This window comes from Chlamydotis macqueenii, chromosome 7 (assembly GCF_036417535.1).
Source record: "Chlamydotis macqueenii isolate bChlMac1 chromosome 7, bChlMac1.mat, whole genome shotgun sequence".
Lineage (NCBI taxonomy): Eukaryota > Metazoa > Chordata > Aves > Otidiformes > Otididae > Chlamydotis > Chlamydotis macqueenii.
Genome location: NC_141562.1, coordinates 36,279,745 through 36,297,361, shown reverse-complemented (window position 1 = coordinate 36,297,361; position 17,617 = coordinate 36,279,745). Strand labels below are relative to the sequence as shown.

The 17,617-nt window shown below is 39.8% G+C and overlaps 1 protein-coding gene across 2 annotated transcripts in view; it reads right to left on the bottom strand.

Annotated features, from left to right (window-relative positions):
• ZRANB1 (zinc finger RANBP2-type containing 1) overlaps window positions 1-17,617 on the bottom strand; it is a 41,831-nt gene that overhangs the window by 6,215 nt on the left and 17,999 nt on the right. For both annotated transcript variants that reach the window (XM_086751972.1, XM_086751971.1), the window contains 6 exons: window positions 11,105-11,292; window positions 9,335-9,488; window positions 7,778-7,849; window positions 6,969-7,167; window positions 3,533-3,653; window positions 2,543-2,672 (listed from right to left, as the gene is read on the bottom strand). In XM_086751972.1, coding sequence (XP_086608098.1) covers window positions 2,543-2,672; window positions 3,533-3,653; window positions 6,969-7,167; window positions 7,778-7,849; window positions 9,335-9,488; window positions 11,105-11,292 — 864 coding nt within the window. The remainder of the gene's footprint in view (window positions 1-2,542; window positions 2,673-3,532; window positions 3,654-6,968; window positions 7,168-7,777; window positions 7,850-9,334; window positions 9,489-11,104; window positions 11,293-17,617) is intronic.

The following is a 17,617-nucleotide window of genomic DNA, read 5'->3' as shown; positions in this document are numbered from 1 at the left end:
AAAAGCCATACATTCAATGCCACCAAATACACGCAGCTAGACCAGATGGATACTTAAGGCTGAGTAAATGGATCTTTCACTGTCAAAGCCTTAACAGTTAAAGGAGCAATAACAGCCAGTTGCAATCTAGGAAGCAAGGAGGCTGTCAGCTACAGGATTCACAGCAGTTAGACCAAGGATGCCAAGTTGGAAAAAGGAATCCCTGGAGAAAAAAAAAAACATCTGATCAGGGAGAAGATTTCAGAGGTGGACAGGAGGTTTAGAGCACCTTCCAAGGTGCTACGAACTGAACCATGGTGTCAAGTAAGCACTAAAAAAATTTCATTTCCCATCTCTATTATAACCTGCAATCTTTCTTTCCTCCTTTTTTTGGTGAATATGATCTTGAACACAGGCAGGGTGCTACATAGCAAGTCAGAGAAGCCCGAGCGCTCCTCAAAGCTCCACCGAAGGGGCACGTACGAAGCAAAGCTGACACACAAGCCCGGAACAGCAAGTCTCGTACCATTTACGGGAGCCTTGTCTTGGCAGCCCGTACTACACTGAGTCTGACGGCTGTTTGGTTTCAGCTATGCTGCTAGCACTTAATTAGCACACATTAACCACAAAAATGTGGTGGGACAAGGATAGGAGCAACTCCAGGTAATCTGACACAGGACTCCTAAGTTCACCTGTTCCCAGTGTTGTGTGTTTCTATGTATGGATGGATGCGGCTTGCGGCAAGCAAATTACAAGTCATAAATATTTGTCTGGCTAAATTCCTGGAAACACGTGCCTAGTAAAAGGTTGTTCCAGACACCCAGTTATCTTCTGGTTCACAGAGCAAGAACACAATTTCAGCCTATGTGGGCCATGTAACACTTGTCTGCCTCAATGTCAAATCTATAAAATAAAAAACGTTTTGCAAATCACTCAGCCTTTGACTTAAAAGCAACACAAACCTGAAGCATCAGATCTGTAATCACACAAACAACTGTTCTTCCCCAGTCTATCCTTCATCATCTTAAATACAAGAGAATATGTAACTACAAAAGGTACCGAATTTTTATACTCTTCAAAAAAGTATTTCACTTCCTCACACAAGGAAGTTTTGTCAATGCCCCAAACTTACAAGGTAAACCACTTCTCAGATCTTCTGAAGACTCTGAACAGTTATAATAGGTCACACATTTGACTTCAACTCCGCAGCCCGGAGTTCTTTTCAAAAAGTCCCATTCAGAGATGTTTCGGGAAGTCCTCTCCTAAGCTATAAATAAATAGTGATGCACTGGTGAAAACAACTGCGGGGAGAAGTCAAGCAGATGTACTTGAGGCCAGGAAGATGAACCACGGGCAAAACAAACGCCCTAACCCCCTGGAACCCGGCCGCAGCGCCTGACTGGTTCTTCCCACTTCGGCTTCCTTTAGTGCTGAGCACGTACAGATGCTCCCAATCCCTTTCTGTATTTTGTATTCCTGTAGACAGGCAAATATTGAAGTGCTAGCATCTAATACAGAGGAAAGTCACCCAAATACATACCTGGCTTGCGAAAGAGCATACGTATCTTTAGACTAATCTACAAACATATGTCTAGGCAAAACTGGACTGAGCGAGCTAAATGTCTTTGTGTTTATCTTATCTTAATGATATCTAGGCTGTTTGCCCAGAAGACTAGGAGGAGAAACAGTCAGAAAGAACCTGATCAAGCCATGCAAAATTATGGTGCTACCTGAGAAACAGGTGAGTATTTACATCACACCTGCTGTGAAGTGGGAATTACTGAAACACAGATAAATTTTATAAACTTCCTTTTAATTACATCATGGAATTCACTTTTGCAGAAAGTGAGATTTAAATTATCAGTTGATGAATATTTTGTAATGGTAACCAAGTTACCTAATCTTAGACCTCATGTAATAACTGTTGGTAGAGCATTTACGAACAGAATTCCTTTTCAGGCTCTATGGCACACATTCAAGTTGCCACCTCTTTTATTTTAATCAACTAAAAAAAAAAAAATAAAAAAATCCTGAACTTTATTATTCTCCACCCAGCAGATACCGCTGTCACTCTGGTGAGAAACCACGCCCCTGCAAACACCTTGCCTGCCTCACCTCCAACTTCGGGAGCCTCCTTCAGGAAACACTAAATACAGTTTAGTTTCTAAAATTAACATTTGCAGGCGTTAATACCACAAACAAGTGGAATTTCAAATTCCATTTATTCAACTTCTTGTGTCTTGCAGCAGTACAAACCACACAACCTTTGCTAAGTTCTCACAACCACAACATTCTGTATAAGTTACAGACTAGAGGCATGTTGAGCGGAGGTCACGACAGATTTTTACTGTGGCTAGAGGCAGCATGCCCACTACACAGTGAAAAACTGCAGGTTTTGATGGGCTTGCTCTGTTCTTTTTAACAGCCAACAAACATTTACCTACCACAATTCCATCCTCTTCCAGCAAGTAGCTTAACGTCACTCTCCTTTTGACTTCCTTTATGTTTATGATTTATAGCTGAACCTTTTTTAAAAACTGTGTTTGAAAAACAAAAGGCTTACCTTGAAAGCGAGTATATCCTAATGTTTCTCCTCGGAAACTCTTATAATATTTTACTCCATAAACTATAATTGGTCTTCTAAGAATATGTGCAAGTACAAAAATGTGTGTCTGCTCCAAACTCGCTCCAGGCTGAACCAAACACAAAGACAGACATCACTTGAAACAGAACTTACCATTCTCTACTTTGAAAAACATTCTCCAAATTGAGACAGAAAATGCTTTTAAGAGTGACCTAGCTTCAACAGGAAAACTGAAAGACTGGAAGACTATTACATATCAGTTGGAAATAAGCAAAAACATTTCAACTTGCACAAGAACTCAGTCTGTCAGTGGTAATTCTTGGTCCTACTCCCCAGATTCAATCTAACGTATTTCATTCCCTAGTTAGAAGTGAAACTCTACATAATGTTTAGTCTAAAAATAATTCACTCATCTGAGGAAAGGTTAAGGCAAATACCTTTTGATGACAGGAAAAGGGCACATTCAAAACAAATCACAAGAAAATAGCACCAAAATCATGTTTATACTTCAAAAGAGGAGTTAGAAATATTGCTGTAGTTGGAAGCTTATAGGAACGTACATCTCATTTTGGAGGGGAGTTATAAAATACCAGCTTGCTGAAATTTTAGCAGTGTAAGCTTACAGATCTGTAGGTATGTTCTAGGAGGTAAGCACTGCAGGAGCTAGAAGGTAGGACATTAAATAGATTATTGTGTATTAGTTAATTCTACAGACTTCACTCTGACACCAAAAGAAACAGACTTTTTTGTACTTTACTGCTTAATAATAAGTTCAAGCATTAGAATTTTAATGAACTTTTCCATCTTGGCAGGAAGAGTCTACCCAGTAATACTTAAAATTGCTGGCTTAAGAGGAATGTTTTCCTTTATACATGAAAATTCTTTTTCTTGAAGAAGACAGATTTTTGAAATTTCTTTTCAGAAAGATTAAAATAGCCTAACAGCCATCTTATAAAGAAGCTTTCTTACCTGGCTCGCAAGAGAGAGTATGAATGCCCAGTCTTCCTGCCACTGTTCCTCTCGCAACGAGAAATGTAAACCAAAGCTTTGGGAATACCACGATTCCCACTCTTTCCAGCGTGTATAGAACCTAAAGTGTTAAGGAAAGAGTGGAAAAGACAAAAATATTTACTCAACCACCATACACCTGATAGCAATACTCAACCCTTGTAATTCTTTATCCCAACTCTGTATAGAAGCAGAAAGAAAGAGAGCATACATCAATAAAACTGTTTGGTTTGGTTTGGTTTGTTTTTTTTTTTTAATCTTTGGGAAACTCCATTTGCTAATCTAATTTAAGAAATCATTTGGGATTGCAATGCCTACAGCAAAAATGCTATAATAGATGCAAGTTCTTAACAAGCTCCTGGCTAGTTTGATGCTTCTTGTAATGGGCTGTTTGCAGCCCTCTTTAGGCTTATTTATTTTTAAGTGTTGATGTACAGGGGAAAAAAACAAAGATATTCCATTTCACATAAGAGGAGTTGCTCATTCTTCTCATACAAACAACCCAGGTATTCTCTATTGTTGATCATATCATGAGCCAACTGACTCCAAAGTACCTGCGTATCAGCTTCAAACAGACCATGGTTAAGAGGCACAATCTGTTTTACATCACTTTCTGGAGGAAAGAGTATGGTAATTTCACACTATATGGAAAAGTTATAAAGCAGTGTGGACAAGAATCAAACACAGAAAGCGAGATGAAAACTTTCAGTGTAAATCAGATTAAAGTCTCAGGATTTCTATTTTTCTGTTTAAATTAAAATCAGCATTTTTGTATGCTACCTTAGTCCTAAATGTTTTATCTTTCTTAACCAACTACAAAGAAAAATGACCTACACATTAAAAAGCTGGCTTTTTAAAATTTTAAACTCAGTCCAATCACTTTAGTATGGAAAGACCACAACTCCACATTAGGAACATGGGTTTAGCGAAGGGTGCTAAGCCAGCTCTTAAACAATGGCCTTTACTATGAATACAAAGAAACCATTCTGAAGTGCAGCTTATTAAAAAAAGTCATTGAAATGAACTCATTTAATTAAAATCTGAGAAAATTAACAGACTGTGAGTGTGTGTGGAAAAAAAATCCTTCCTATGCTTTCAGTAAAGATGTAATCTTCCTAAAATCTTGGTGTCTGTGACAGCTGTCACCAACCAGGCTGCTTTCCCAAGTACAGCTAAAACCTTTGTGTGGATTTAAAGACCTATTCTAAGACATTTTGATAAGGCTATGTGCTTACTCACAGGGAATGTTCTGGATCTATCTACGTTCAGTTTCTGTCCTAATACATCAATTGCTTCCATCTTTGCAGCTGATAGATATTTTGCCTGCTTTCCCCCAGAAATGTCTAAGCAAACACCTTGCGATAAATGAATTAATTGCCAGGTCTCCTGAAAGAAGTTTAATCAGACTCTGCTAAAAAAAAAATAAAAAAAAAAAAAAAAGAAAGAAAGAAATCTGAAAGCCAACTTAGGGCATGTGCTCATTCTCCATCAAAAGCTAATGGTGCAATACTGTCGTAGTTCAGCCCAGCTTGGAGCAGGGGGGACGACAAATCGGTAAACTAAAAAAGCGTAGTCATCTAAAAGGCAAGTGGAAAAGACTCCGCGGGCCAGAGCCTCTGGGAACTTCGCTACTAGCCCTGGACTGTCTCTAGTAAATAGATTCTTCTTTGTTCAGCATCTAAACAAACACAACACAATGAGACCAAATGAGTTAACAAGAGTGCTCTGTGTCTGACTATAAAAATACTTGGTTCTAAGTGTCTTTGTGAAGGCTCTGAGGAACAATCCCACTAGATAAAAGTTTAAGCATACTGCTGTGGGGACTAGTGACTGCATTTAAGAGACCACTCCTTTAGCAACTACCATTAAAGCCAGAGACAACAACGTTGCTTCCCATCCGCTACACATCCCATCCCACACAATTAAAAGTAAATGTCTCTTGGCCAACACCAAATCTATGCAGCAAGTACAGGATGCACAGGATGAGAAGTTTACAACAGAACTTAAAAGACTTCTACTAATTTTTCCAATTACAAACTAGCAAATAAGACTATCCAGATGGAAGTTAGGCAACCGTATTCAAACAACTATGAAGGAACACATGAATCAGTTAAAAAATTGTGCTTCCAATAGGGATGAAGATGAAGTAAATTCAGAGTAAAATGCTAATTCTGTCTAGAACATGAACTAAAAAGCCTAACTAGATTTAATACACTCTAAATAATGAGTGTATTAAATCTAGTTAAACCAGTTTATTAAATCTAGTTGAAACAGTTAACACTGACATTTTGAAAGACTGGTTTAAACCTCAACAGTTTGCAGCATGTTTATGGATTCCATGCTTGGTTTGGTTACCGTAAAGAACAAAACCTGATCTACCATAAATTTCTGTTCTGGTCTCAAGGGAACCACTTGTGATGCCAGGGACATTCCGGCGTGGTCGAGATGCACGCTCCCTTATAAACAACTCTGAAGTCGTGACAGATCCATTGAGAGATAAGTTCTCAAAACTGTTACTGGAGCACCACTTTACCGAACACAGCTCTGGAAAACTAACCTTTGTTGCTGAGCTCCTGTACAGCACACAGAGCAAGGGCACAGGCTCTTTCTCTAGCATGCCTGCTGATCGTGTTTCCCTTGTCCTTCACTACAAGAACATAAGAAATCTAATCGTCTGTGTCTTACATTATTATCAGTCTTTATCAGTCTTCTCCCTTAGCCCTCTTACACATTTGAGAGCTGGTGGACACCACTGAAGGTCCAACTGTAAGAATTTTTCCTCTAGCAGATGCAAACCACAGTACTGGACTAAAGGTTGCTAAGGTAAAACAATAAAAGTTGGTTTACAGAATGATAAATTTATTCTACGGACAAGTGACAGGACAAGTTGTATGTCACCACCCTGCTTTACTGCCATTATTTTCGCAGACAGAACAGGAACAAAAATAGCAATACCGAATAAAGCTGTAACTAAGCAGATGGAATGAAAATACTGAGAAGTTTACACAAGAATAAAAGGCTATCTTCTATTAACAACCTTCCACCAACAGCAGCAAGGCATGGCACGCACATGATTTACATTGCAAGTAAATTCCAGCCTTAACTGCGGTTAGCACACTCTTGACAACACACAGCACAAAATATTTCACCGTTTTAAACGCTATTTGCTGAACATCACATGCCGCCACCGAGTTCAGAACGTCCAAGTTTCCAGTGCTCGCAGTTAAAATACGCTGGATTTAGGCTGCTACGTGAATCACACTGGGACTCAACACCTTTGAGGCACACAATCCACAGTCAAGTGGGGAGCGGTGGCTGTGTTTCTTTTTAATGCTATATATCAACTCCCATGCTACTGGAAAGGTATCTTTAAAGTTGACATAAAAACTAAACTTACCAATGCGAGCAGTCGTGTAAACTGTCGTGAAGAGCTTTCCGCAGCACTGAATCTTTGTCGTAAATGCCCCAAGTGGCTTGTAGTACTGAATCAAGCAGGCAGTCCCCTGCAGTACGATTCCAAAGTGCGTATAATCTGCTGTCCAAGCGCGTACCCAGTTCCAGTGACCAGTTAATAATGGGAGATTCCTCTTCTAGCTCTGCAACATGACAATAACTTCTTTTAAAACCTATATTAATTTGAAATCTCAGAGAATTTGAACAGCACAGTAATAGCATCATCTCAACAATTCACCCATTTACATGAATAAAACTAAGTTTTCCTTCATAATACAAAAAAAAAAGTGAACTACAAGAGCTAAAGGCATTCCATTCTGTCAAGAAAAGAAGAAAAACAAGCAAACAAAACAAACCATAGCCTTAAACAAAGCACTCAATCATTTGTTAGAGGATTGTTACTGAAGTGGAAAGCTTGCTTCAGTTTTCTTTACAGAGCTTGTGACTTAAAACTGTAAAGCTTTAAAAATCTTTAAAATTCAAAGATATATTAAGAACATTAATTTCTACAGACTCCAACCTTTGCCTCTTAAATGTAAATGTTAAAATTAAAGTAATTCCAAGGTGCAGATTAACTTGAAAGCATCATATATACATACATACACTTTTTTTTAAACAGAAAAAAAAACAAAACCAACCAAACAAACAAAAAAAAAAAAAACAAAAACAAAAACAAAAAACCACACACACCACAACAGAAATATTCTCTAATGAAGAGCAAGGAGAGATTGTAGCCATTCTCAGAGCATTTACCTTTCTGAACGTCTCTATCAAGTACTTCATCAAATAACTTTTCTTGGACTGTGGGCGGTAAGTCTTCAATATCTGGAAAAATAGAAAGCAAATACAAAAGTCACTTAATGTTACTGCAGAAGACACACATTGCCAGCTGATGCTCAGGAGAATTTGCACAACAGCTTTTGCCCTATCCTCCCTAATGCCTCCTGTTATTTTCACATCTCTCATTTATGACCGTATCTCAGACGGACTGTCATACCTTTTACGCAGGCAGAACCTCTGGATCTACCTTTCTGTAGAAAGAAAGGGCAGAAAATTGTGTACTGGGCAAAACTCTCGTGACTCCTGTATCGCGTAAAATCTCTCTTAATTCCAGTGCTGTTTCTGCCAGTCCTGCTCAGATGTCCAATACCCTAGGGCTTCTATAAGTGAAGCTTATAGGCACATCAATTGCTACTGAAGCATCCTATTGTTTGATGCAGGCAGGATGTTGTTGGGTGGGGTATTTTGTTTATGATTGATCTGTTTGGTTTTTTTTAAACTAGAACTGGCTTATAGTGCCCAAATTTAAAAGTTTTGCACTCTAACGTCTGTTGGGACATTGGCTCTTTGGGAGGATCCTACCCATTTATTTTAAAGATTGAGTGGAAATTGGTTCCTAAACTACGTTGTACAGGTAATATCTGAATAGGATCGTGTGATTTACACCACTGTCCTTGGAAACGGTGAGACCAATTGCTAACTGACGACTACAAAAGACATCCAGTTGACTAAAGAGTGATGGAATTGGAAATACACTAACAGTCTTGATGTACAGAAGCTTTTAACATTCTTATTCCTTAATTATTTAATGGCTATTATGTGTCCAAAAGCTGCACAGTGGTTTAAGATGTCTCTCTTGAAAACAGCAAACAACCTCCTCAGTTCTGGCAAGAGCAACATTTCTCAAGTGTGTTACAAAATCATTCTGTTGCCCGTTTCCCTTCTCTGCCCTAAACAAATGGATCTGTTGATGAGTACAGTTTCCACCTACATATTTTCTTACCTCTGGCAGCATCTCTGTTAAAGGAAAAAGCTAAGCTTCCAATAGCTTTTTGTTAATAGCCAATTTCTTGATCGCAGAGCACCTCAAAAGTATTCCAAAGGTGCTATTGCTGGAACCAGGTACAAATGCAAAGAACAGCTCTGAGGCGTACCAGCAAGGACTGAAAGCTAACACAGCTAGCTAATCTGTGGAAAGTCAGATTAAAGCCCAGAAACATTTGGTCTCCAATCTAAACTTTAACAGAGCCCTTCCTTAGAAGCCCCTTCCTTAGCCATTTTTTCTTCAATTTCCTCCTGTCTAAAGAGGACAACAGATATTCACTTCACAGGAACAACATATGAGTTGAGGTGTGCAAAAACTGAATATTAACAAGCAAATTCAACTACCAGATCTGACCTAAGCTATCAAAATTTAATAAATAAAACCTACATACACACCACCACCACCAGAAAGTCAAAGTATACACCCAAAACGAGCAACTGTCAACTAAATGGCAAAAGAAAAAATAGTAAGACTTTTGTCACTACCTGCAGGTAACGTAAACGTTACAAGGTCAGTCAGAAAATAGCACGCAAAGTCTCCCTTTCGTTGATGAAGAGATGCAGCAATTTCACGACGAATTTGTTCCGTGACCTCTGGACACACCATGGCAGGAATGCACTTTGCTGCATGTTGTGATACCTGTAACATAACAGAGTTTACGGCACTCAGTATTCTTCCTAGTTAAATACGAAGTCTTAGGAGTGATAATCACTAGCAGATAGTATTTTGTTAGAAAGCAATGCAGTAGAAATATAAAAATTAGTATGCTGAAAGGTTAAACGTCTAATGACTCAATCAATTAATGCCTTTCATTTGTCATGTAGGTGATAACATAAAGCTGGTTAAAAACTTCTTTAAATCAAATAAGTGAATTAACAGGTGACCACTTCCAGTAGGGAAAAAAAAAGTAAATATGTATGTCAGATAGACAACAATAGGAAATATACCTCAGAACTTATGCACAGTCTCAGTCTACATTTAACGAAGAACATCATTACCACACCACAACAGACAACTTCCTACAAAGAATCTTCTCTAAAACTGTTAAGCTAAGATACTCAAATTCCTCCAGATTCAAGTCATCACTGGCAGAAGGAACTCATTCAATGATAAAGGGCAAGGAATTCAAGGATGACACTGGATATGTAAAAAAAAGCCTTGAAGACGTACATTTTCACTACGTAATATCCTAGCAAAGGAACGTATCACTGTGGCTTAAACACTACTAAGCATTTTCACAAATGCTACATTGAGTAAGTACCCCCAGAAACTGAATCAAATACTGTATTTCAGCAAATTAACTTGTTTTTAAGTGTGCAACTCTATCCACTCAGATAGCTACGTAAGCAGCTACTGATATTAGCCACATATGAATGTATACTCTTCTCAAGGCTTCAGCTACATTTGTCTTGCTTTATCTGCTCTGTTTAACTGCTGAACTCCACGCGTTCCACCATCCTGACGTGCTTCTCAGGCGTGCTGCTTTCCTCAGGAACACAGGCTTTCAAAATTACATTGAGCATCAAAAGAGCAAAGGAGGCAAAATAAAGGAGGGGCAGAGGTAAAATAAAAATTTAGCTCTGGTGAGGTGAAGAAGTAGAAGTCTGAGATGAAGAAAACAGAAAAAATAAAAAGAAAACAGACAAAAAAGATAACAGAATCAGTTATGGAACTAGTAAGAGTGCAAAGATGGAGAATCACCAGAACTGAGGTCCCATACAAAAATACACAAGGAAGTGGAACATACAAGAGCAAGATCACAGAGAAGAACCAACTGGTCTATAAAATGGGCGCTTACAAAACAAGAAGTTTACCTTTCTCTAGAAGAGCAGCTCCCAAGAAAACCAGGGATGACAGAGTAGGTAGACTTACTCATTAACAAAACTCAGAAAAAAAAAAAAACTATGCTGTCATTGATCTCAGTGTTGTGCTTTCAAGGCATTTCCTCTCCCCCACCCAAACCACAGGAAGCCTCACAATAGCTCACTTCCACCACCAGTAAGGTCAGAACATGTGCCAAGACTGCCTGTTAAGGAGAGAATTGGACATCCTCAAGACCACCACATACCTACAGCCTGAAAGTAAACTCGCTTCTTAAGGAAATACATCAACAAAGGCACAAAGCAGCAATTCACGTATTCTAACAACCTCAGTGTCTATCTACTAGCAAATAAAGTTACAAGCCACTGGCCGCAAACAATGGCGCAGTTATGTAAGGTTCCTACTCAATCTGTGCAAGGGCCAAAGCAACTCACCTCTGTAAGCAAAATGGCTAGCATATCTTGTCTCTGAAAGCGTATCGCCAGATGTACAAGCGTGTACCCAACGTCAAAGGCAGAAGGGCGATTTAGCAGGCGTACTTCATCTGCAGTAAGCTGGCGGGCAATATCTCCTCCTGATGACTTGTAAGCTTCAACAGCAGCTAAATCACCTTCTACAACTCCTGAAGTAAAAAAAAAAAAAAAAAAACAAACAAACAATAAATAGATTTTAGCTAGTGAGTGTGCCATTCTGGATCAAGCTACCTTATTTAACAGAATTTACCTTTATCTAGCCTGATACAGACCTAACGTATGAATTGCATAACACAAAACCTGCAAATTTGCGTTTCTTTTTTTAAACAGAAGACTACAAAATACTTATACTCACCTCACCTCCTAGACCATTTCCACTACCCAAACTAGATGGAAGGTATGGCAGATCAAAAGCCAGCTATGAAGCAGTGATAAGGACTCTTGATGAAATACCTAGCGTAATATACTCACTGCTGTTCCATCTGATCAACAGTACTGAGGGGAAACTGTTCGTTCATAGTACAGAGATTAATTTGATTATTGTATCTTCCATTTTAACTCACCTTAAAAACAAACTGTGCTACGAACTGAACTCAAGCACTTATCATTCAGTGTACTCTATTAAAATTGAATTAGAGAAGTCGCACGCACTGCGTGTACTTTCTAAAGCAAGATAGAGGGGAACTCTAATGTCTTCTAGAGTCCCTGGGAATCTCTAACTTCTGTACGACGCTTGCACTCCTTAGCTGCAATTATCAGAATACACCATCAAAGCGTGCTGGTCTTATCTTTAACAGTATACGATTTCCTAAATCTAAGAATTCCTTCAACTATAAAGTTTCTATATTAGATAAATGCCTCAGGAGAGAACAGCGTAATGCTCAACTGATGAAACAGAAAAGCAATCTTTAATAGAAAGGTAAACACAACACTTTAATTCCCTAACGTGACGCAGCCCTCTTTGCTGCAAAGAAGAGTGAGAGCGCAGATCACAGGAATGAGAAAGCCCTCTCCCCAGTTTTCTGCAGCTCAACCTCCTTGTCAACTCCAAAGAGTCAGCAGTTGAGCAGAGGCCACGAGGCTGGGAACCGAGACTCGAGTCCATCCTTCACTCAGTTTGCTTACCAAGACTCAAAAACTGATCAGAAGGGAAAGAAGTAAGTCGCAACCAGGGCCCTCGCTCCCATTCAGGACTAAGATTCTAACAACAATAACAACAACAAAAAAAAAAAAAAAAAAGAAAAAAAAGAAAAAAACACACAAAAACAACAAATTGAACTGCCTACTACCAGAGAAGCAGACTAACTGCTGGGCTGCTGGTTAATCCAGGATTTAGGAAAGCATTCTTAGCTCAGTTCAAGTCTATCATTTTCAATACTGAGATCATAAAGCTTTCAGCAGAAACGTAGGGGGGGAAATGGATTATCAGTGCAAGACATTTCCCTACAAAGTTAACGGCTCTGCTTAATAAGCCTCTACAGATAAAAGTTAGATTATTCTTTTCAACAGTGGTCTAAAGCAGAGAAGTTCCAAAATACAAACTCAACTGCAGATTTCAGTCATAAAACATGGACCCATTTATCACAGACTCAAAAGTCCTAACAGGCCAGGGTAGCATGAAAACAACAGAGGATGACAATATATTGGTTTTCTGATGCATGTTTCTGGGCTGCTTGTACAGGAAGACATTCCCGTTCCACTCTGGCATTAATTTTATTTAAAATAAAGGTGCTGCTAGGGATGGAGACAAGCTACTTCAGTGAAGGAAAACGAACACTGAAAAAATCCCTTGGCCAGAGTTTCAAGATGTTCTCCAAAACATTCAAAGGAACGCAATACGGGATGTGCGACCACCGTAGCTGTGCTCCTGCTGCAACACTTTCACTGCCAGGAGGAACTAAAACATACCAAAGCAAGAGGTACCGTTTTATCCATACATGCTGTATCCGTAACAAGAATGCCAAGGGTAGCATTTTATTTCCATGCAATCACATTTATGCCACTAATAAGGCAATCCCAAGGCTGCTTGTGTCGTATCATTCCAACCAAATGCAGCAAACTGACTCGTTGGGTTTGTGCATGTATACACAGATATCAGAGTCAGACAATTTCTCATGGCCTGCCCTCTTAAAATAAATTATATTACAGCTCTGGGACAAGATCACCTTTCAGCAAACACCCAGGAATCCCTAGGAAGAATCTTGATAGTAGACAAAGTGCTCTTCTGTCTTATGACATTCTCAATTCTTTTATCATGTTAACAAATTGTCTTTCCCAAGTTGAAGATTAATAGCCACTTCATACCCTTTGGTATTTTAACCACTTCTACTGACGCAGGAAAGCTTCCTGTTACCCTACCCGCACCTTCCACCACACCACCCAGTGACAAACACACCAAAGACCAGGCAAGACTGGTAGGCAGTCATCCTGACAATCCAAATAGCCCAGGCTAGGTTCAAAATTCAAACAGTCAAACAACTCCAAAACGATACTTCGATGACAGATGATCAGACCCAAATACTCACAATCAGCCACTCTGCCAGGTACACACCACGCAGCACACGCACACTACTACAGCCTTAACCCAGCGCCAGATCAATTCGTATTTGTCATTGTTCTTTGAAGCTCCTACCCTCAGCTGCTCACCGAGCTCCGAGACTGATGCTGAGAGGCGGTCGCGCGAGGTTTGGGAAAGCTTTCCAGCACTCACTGCTACAAGCTGCAAAAAGGATCCAAACCAGCGCCACGCGCCGCACGCGGCACTGCCAGTTCCTGCAGTTTATTCCCACGTCTTGCAATATTTGACATTCCTAAAAGCCCCATGTCCTAGAATTAATTACTAAAATTGTTATATAAGGCGTCACTTTAAAAGTACATTTCTAAACCCCACTGGTGAAGTTTAAGCTAAAGATCAACACACACATAAAAAAAAAAGGCAGGCTGTACACACTTTCTAGGCCTCATTTGAAAACTGGAGATTGTCAAAGTGTTTTAGGTACAGGGTTGGCAATACTTTATCCAGAAATGACGAACAGTGATAGTGTGCTAAAGGACACGTCAAACTAGCACATTTATAGCTCGGATGGATGCTGATGTGACCATGTATGTGCATCACTACTGCAGGGCCTATATTCTGTGGTCCCTCTCAGTCACACCAAGAAAAGTCCAAGTTTCTCAGTACTCGTCCTACCAAATATCTTCATTTCAGCCACTTCTAAAGAACAGGGAAAATTCCCGACAGTTCATCAGGTGCCAGCCTGCTTACAGTGCCAGTCAGCACAATCCAAGGCCACAGTGAACACTGAGCATAAATGCAGGAGTAACAGGATCTCAACTAGTAAACACAAACCTTGCCCCAAAACTGTGGGGTAAACTTGCCCACACACAATATTCAATTCCTAAATTCAGTATCACCACTCCAAAATGAGGTCTTGATACGCTTTTATTGACAATAGGAGGCATGTTCCTCCAAAGGCTTTGATTTCTGTCAGATGCATGAGAGCCTCCAATTCATTAAGTCTATTTAAATAAAGCTTAACAACAACAAACTGTTTACAAGAAATATTACCGAAATATTTACTGATGTTACAATTCACTACATTTCATAACACACAAGTGCCTGATTACTTACACAAGCAGCCTCTGAATCGAGTTCCGACGCAGTGCCGTGCCAGTTGGATTACTCCCCGCTGACACCCACTGCATTCCTCAGACCGTTAAAATGTCAAAAGGAAGAGTGGCATTTGCCTGAAGATTGTCCACGCAGCACCCGTGTGCGTTCCAGCAGCCGGACCTCTCGTGAGGGCACAGCTCTGATGGGTTATAAGAGCCACACAAATGCAAACAGACCCTTAGGATTCAACGTCTACTTCTGACCCACAGCAAGAACAGCTTTTCTTTAAAGTGGACTCCAGAAATGTTAGTTTGGTACTGCAGCTGAAGTCACCGGTCCGTGTGTTTCCCCCAACAAGTCTTCCTTCACTTAATGCACAAACACACGCCTGACATCCCAAGTGATGGGACAGAACCCAAGTGCTGCAACCAAGTCATGAGAAAATACAAGCACAAGTCAGTATTCCACATTTACAGGTTCAACTGTGGTCCCACTCGCAATTCAAGCTTTTCCTCTTCTTGGAATATTCTTTCCCAGCACCGGCAGCCAAGGTATTTTTCTCCTTCTAGTAAAGCCCTGACTCTTACAGATGGCACAGACTGGGAATACGCAATCTCAGTATACATAAGAAGATTCACAATAGAGATTAATTTTAAAATATTAAATTTAACAAATATTAACCAAGCAATAACAACTATTTGTACTTAGTCCTACATTTTTCCTGCTATAACCGTTAAAACCATCTTCTCTATTAGATATCAGATAGTACCTTTGCTAATATTAAATAAACTCGTAATCAGAGTAGCTGCTAAAACCAAACTACTTCAGCTAAGGCGCTGTTAAATTTCCTTCTTTAGAATATGTAAATATTTATAGGGTTTAGTGCAGTTAAGTAAACTTGGAAGATATACAAGATCTTACAAGAATGTCTAGAAAACTAAGTACTAATTGCACAGTCCCCATAACTTTGGAACAGCCAGGTGTAAGAGTTTCCAGAGAAAATACCGTAGCAGCAGCCTTTTTCTATTTCATTACCTTACTGACAGTTCTGGAGCACGCTGGTTGGCCTAACTTGCGAATGAAATAGGTAAATTCTTTCAAACAGACTGATGCAGTTCTGCCATTCACCCACAGGGCAGCTGAGAGGCTGGGGGAGACAGAACTGGGCAGCAGCGCTGCCTCAGCGGGTCAGGAGAGCGGCCCACCAGCCCCAACAACACTTCCCTACAGCAGCACGGTTTAAACGCGCAGGGAGAGAGACTAAAAGCTGGTACGGGCAGAAAACAGTAACCCTCACCCCAACCACGTCTGCGATCGGCTGAGTTAAAAGATTCCTCAACAATAGCCCAGCTGAACTGCTGTGGAGATAAATGAGCAACTGCAGAGCAGCCAAGAGCAGTAGGTCAGACAGCCTACGGTAGCTGATTCGGCGGTAGGCTCCCGACCCTCCAAAACTGTGAAGGCATCACTGTATAGGAGGCACACGCAGTCTTGCATGTACTACACAGCAGGCATTCTAAATCTTTGAAAAGGCTGAACAAGATTAAGCCAAAACAAAACAAGCAAAACCAAAGAGAATTAATTTCAATAATACACCTGCTAAAATAAATACAATATTTTTTTGCTAAATTAATGGAATAGTGTGAAGATTATTCTGTTTAGATCAAATACGTAAAGAACAACACAAAGATTCAAGATTTCTTTGATTCAAGGAGGTAGCACTGCTACAGTAAACTAATGTTCTCACATTTGAGTAAATTACAAAAGGAAACACTTCATCTTAAGGAGGTCCTTGTGCCTCGTATGTGGGACAACCGTAATCAACTTCACTATTTCCTGACCTGCTTGGCAATAAAAGGCAAATTGCTCAACCAACCAAACTATACATTTTAAAACTCAGGAGAGAGATTCCTCTGTAGCATACACCAGGTCAGAAACATGGAGCCCTGTGCTGCTTCTCTTCTGCAATGGATAGAATTGGAAGGGGTCTACAGCATACACACGCTCTCATTTACGGAACGATCCTAGGATTGGTTTAAGTGCCAAGGCGACCCTCCAGCTAGTGAGGAGCTGCTCGACTGACACATTAAAACCTCTGACACCTGCTAAAAGCCTTACTGCTCCTCTAGCACTGAAAGTGCCCAGGAGCTCTGGTTTGACCACACAAGCTGTAGAATTCTCTAGAGCTCGGCCCTCACCCTCTTCCAACTATTCACCAGTTTTATTATCAATAACTACTCCAGGCAGTGACAGCTCAGGACAGAACCTTCTATATACTAAATTTCTTAAATTCCTCAATCTCAGCAACTTGCATCAGCTTAAAAATAAGTAAATAACTTCCAAGAAGACGCATACCTTAAACCTGAAGCCATCCAATGCATGAGAGTATGACTATCACCTATTCTTTTTTCCGCGTAAACAGCTCTTACCCCTTCCTGCGGCTCATGCGGTATGTTTCTAACACATCATTACAAGACAAAGAAGCACACATGTAAGAACTGTTGAAAAATGTCCTTATCCCCTCTCCCACCTGTTGGAGGCATCCACACCCCTTCTTGCATTAAAGTTCGATCACTTGCTTGCAGGATCGCACCCTAAAGAGACGCTGGACAGTGGAAAATCATGAATTATGTTAATCATCAGTGCTTCCAAGGCAAATTTAAATAACTATTTTTAACTTGATTATTTATTCAATTATTTTTAGCGTAAAATATCACTGAGCATTTAAAAAAAAAAAAAAAAAAGTCAAGAGACCAAAACAGAAGTGTGTTTCAGGAGATTTTCTACCAGTGAGTAAGGCATGCAGCGTTTTACCTACTCTGAAAGACAGACACACACAAATATAAAGTAGTTACGATAGA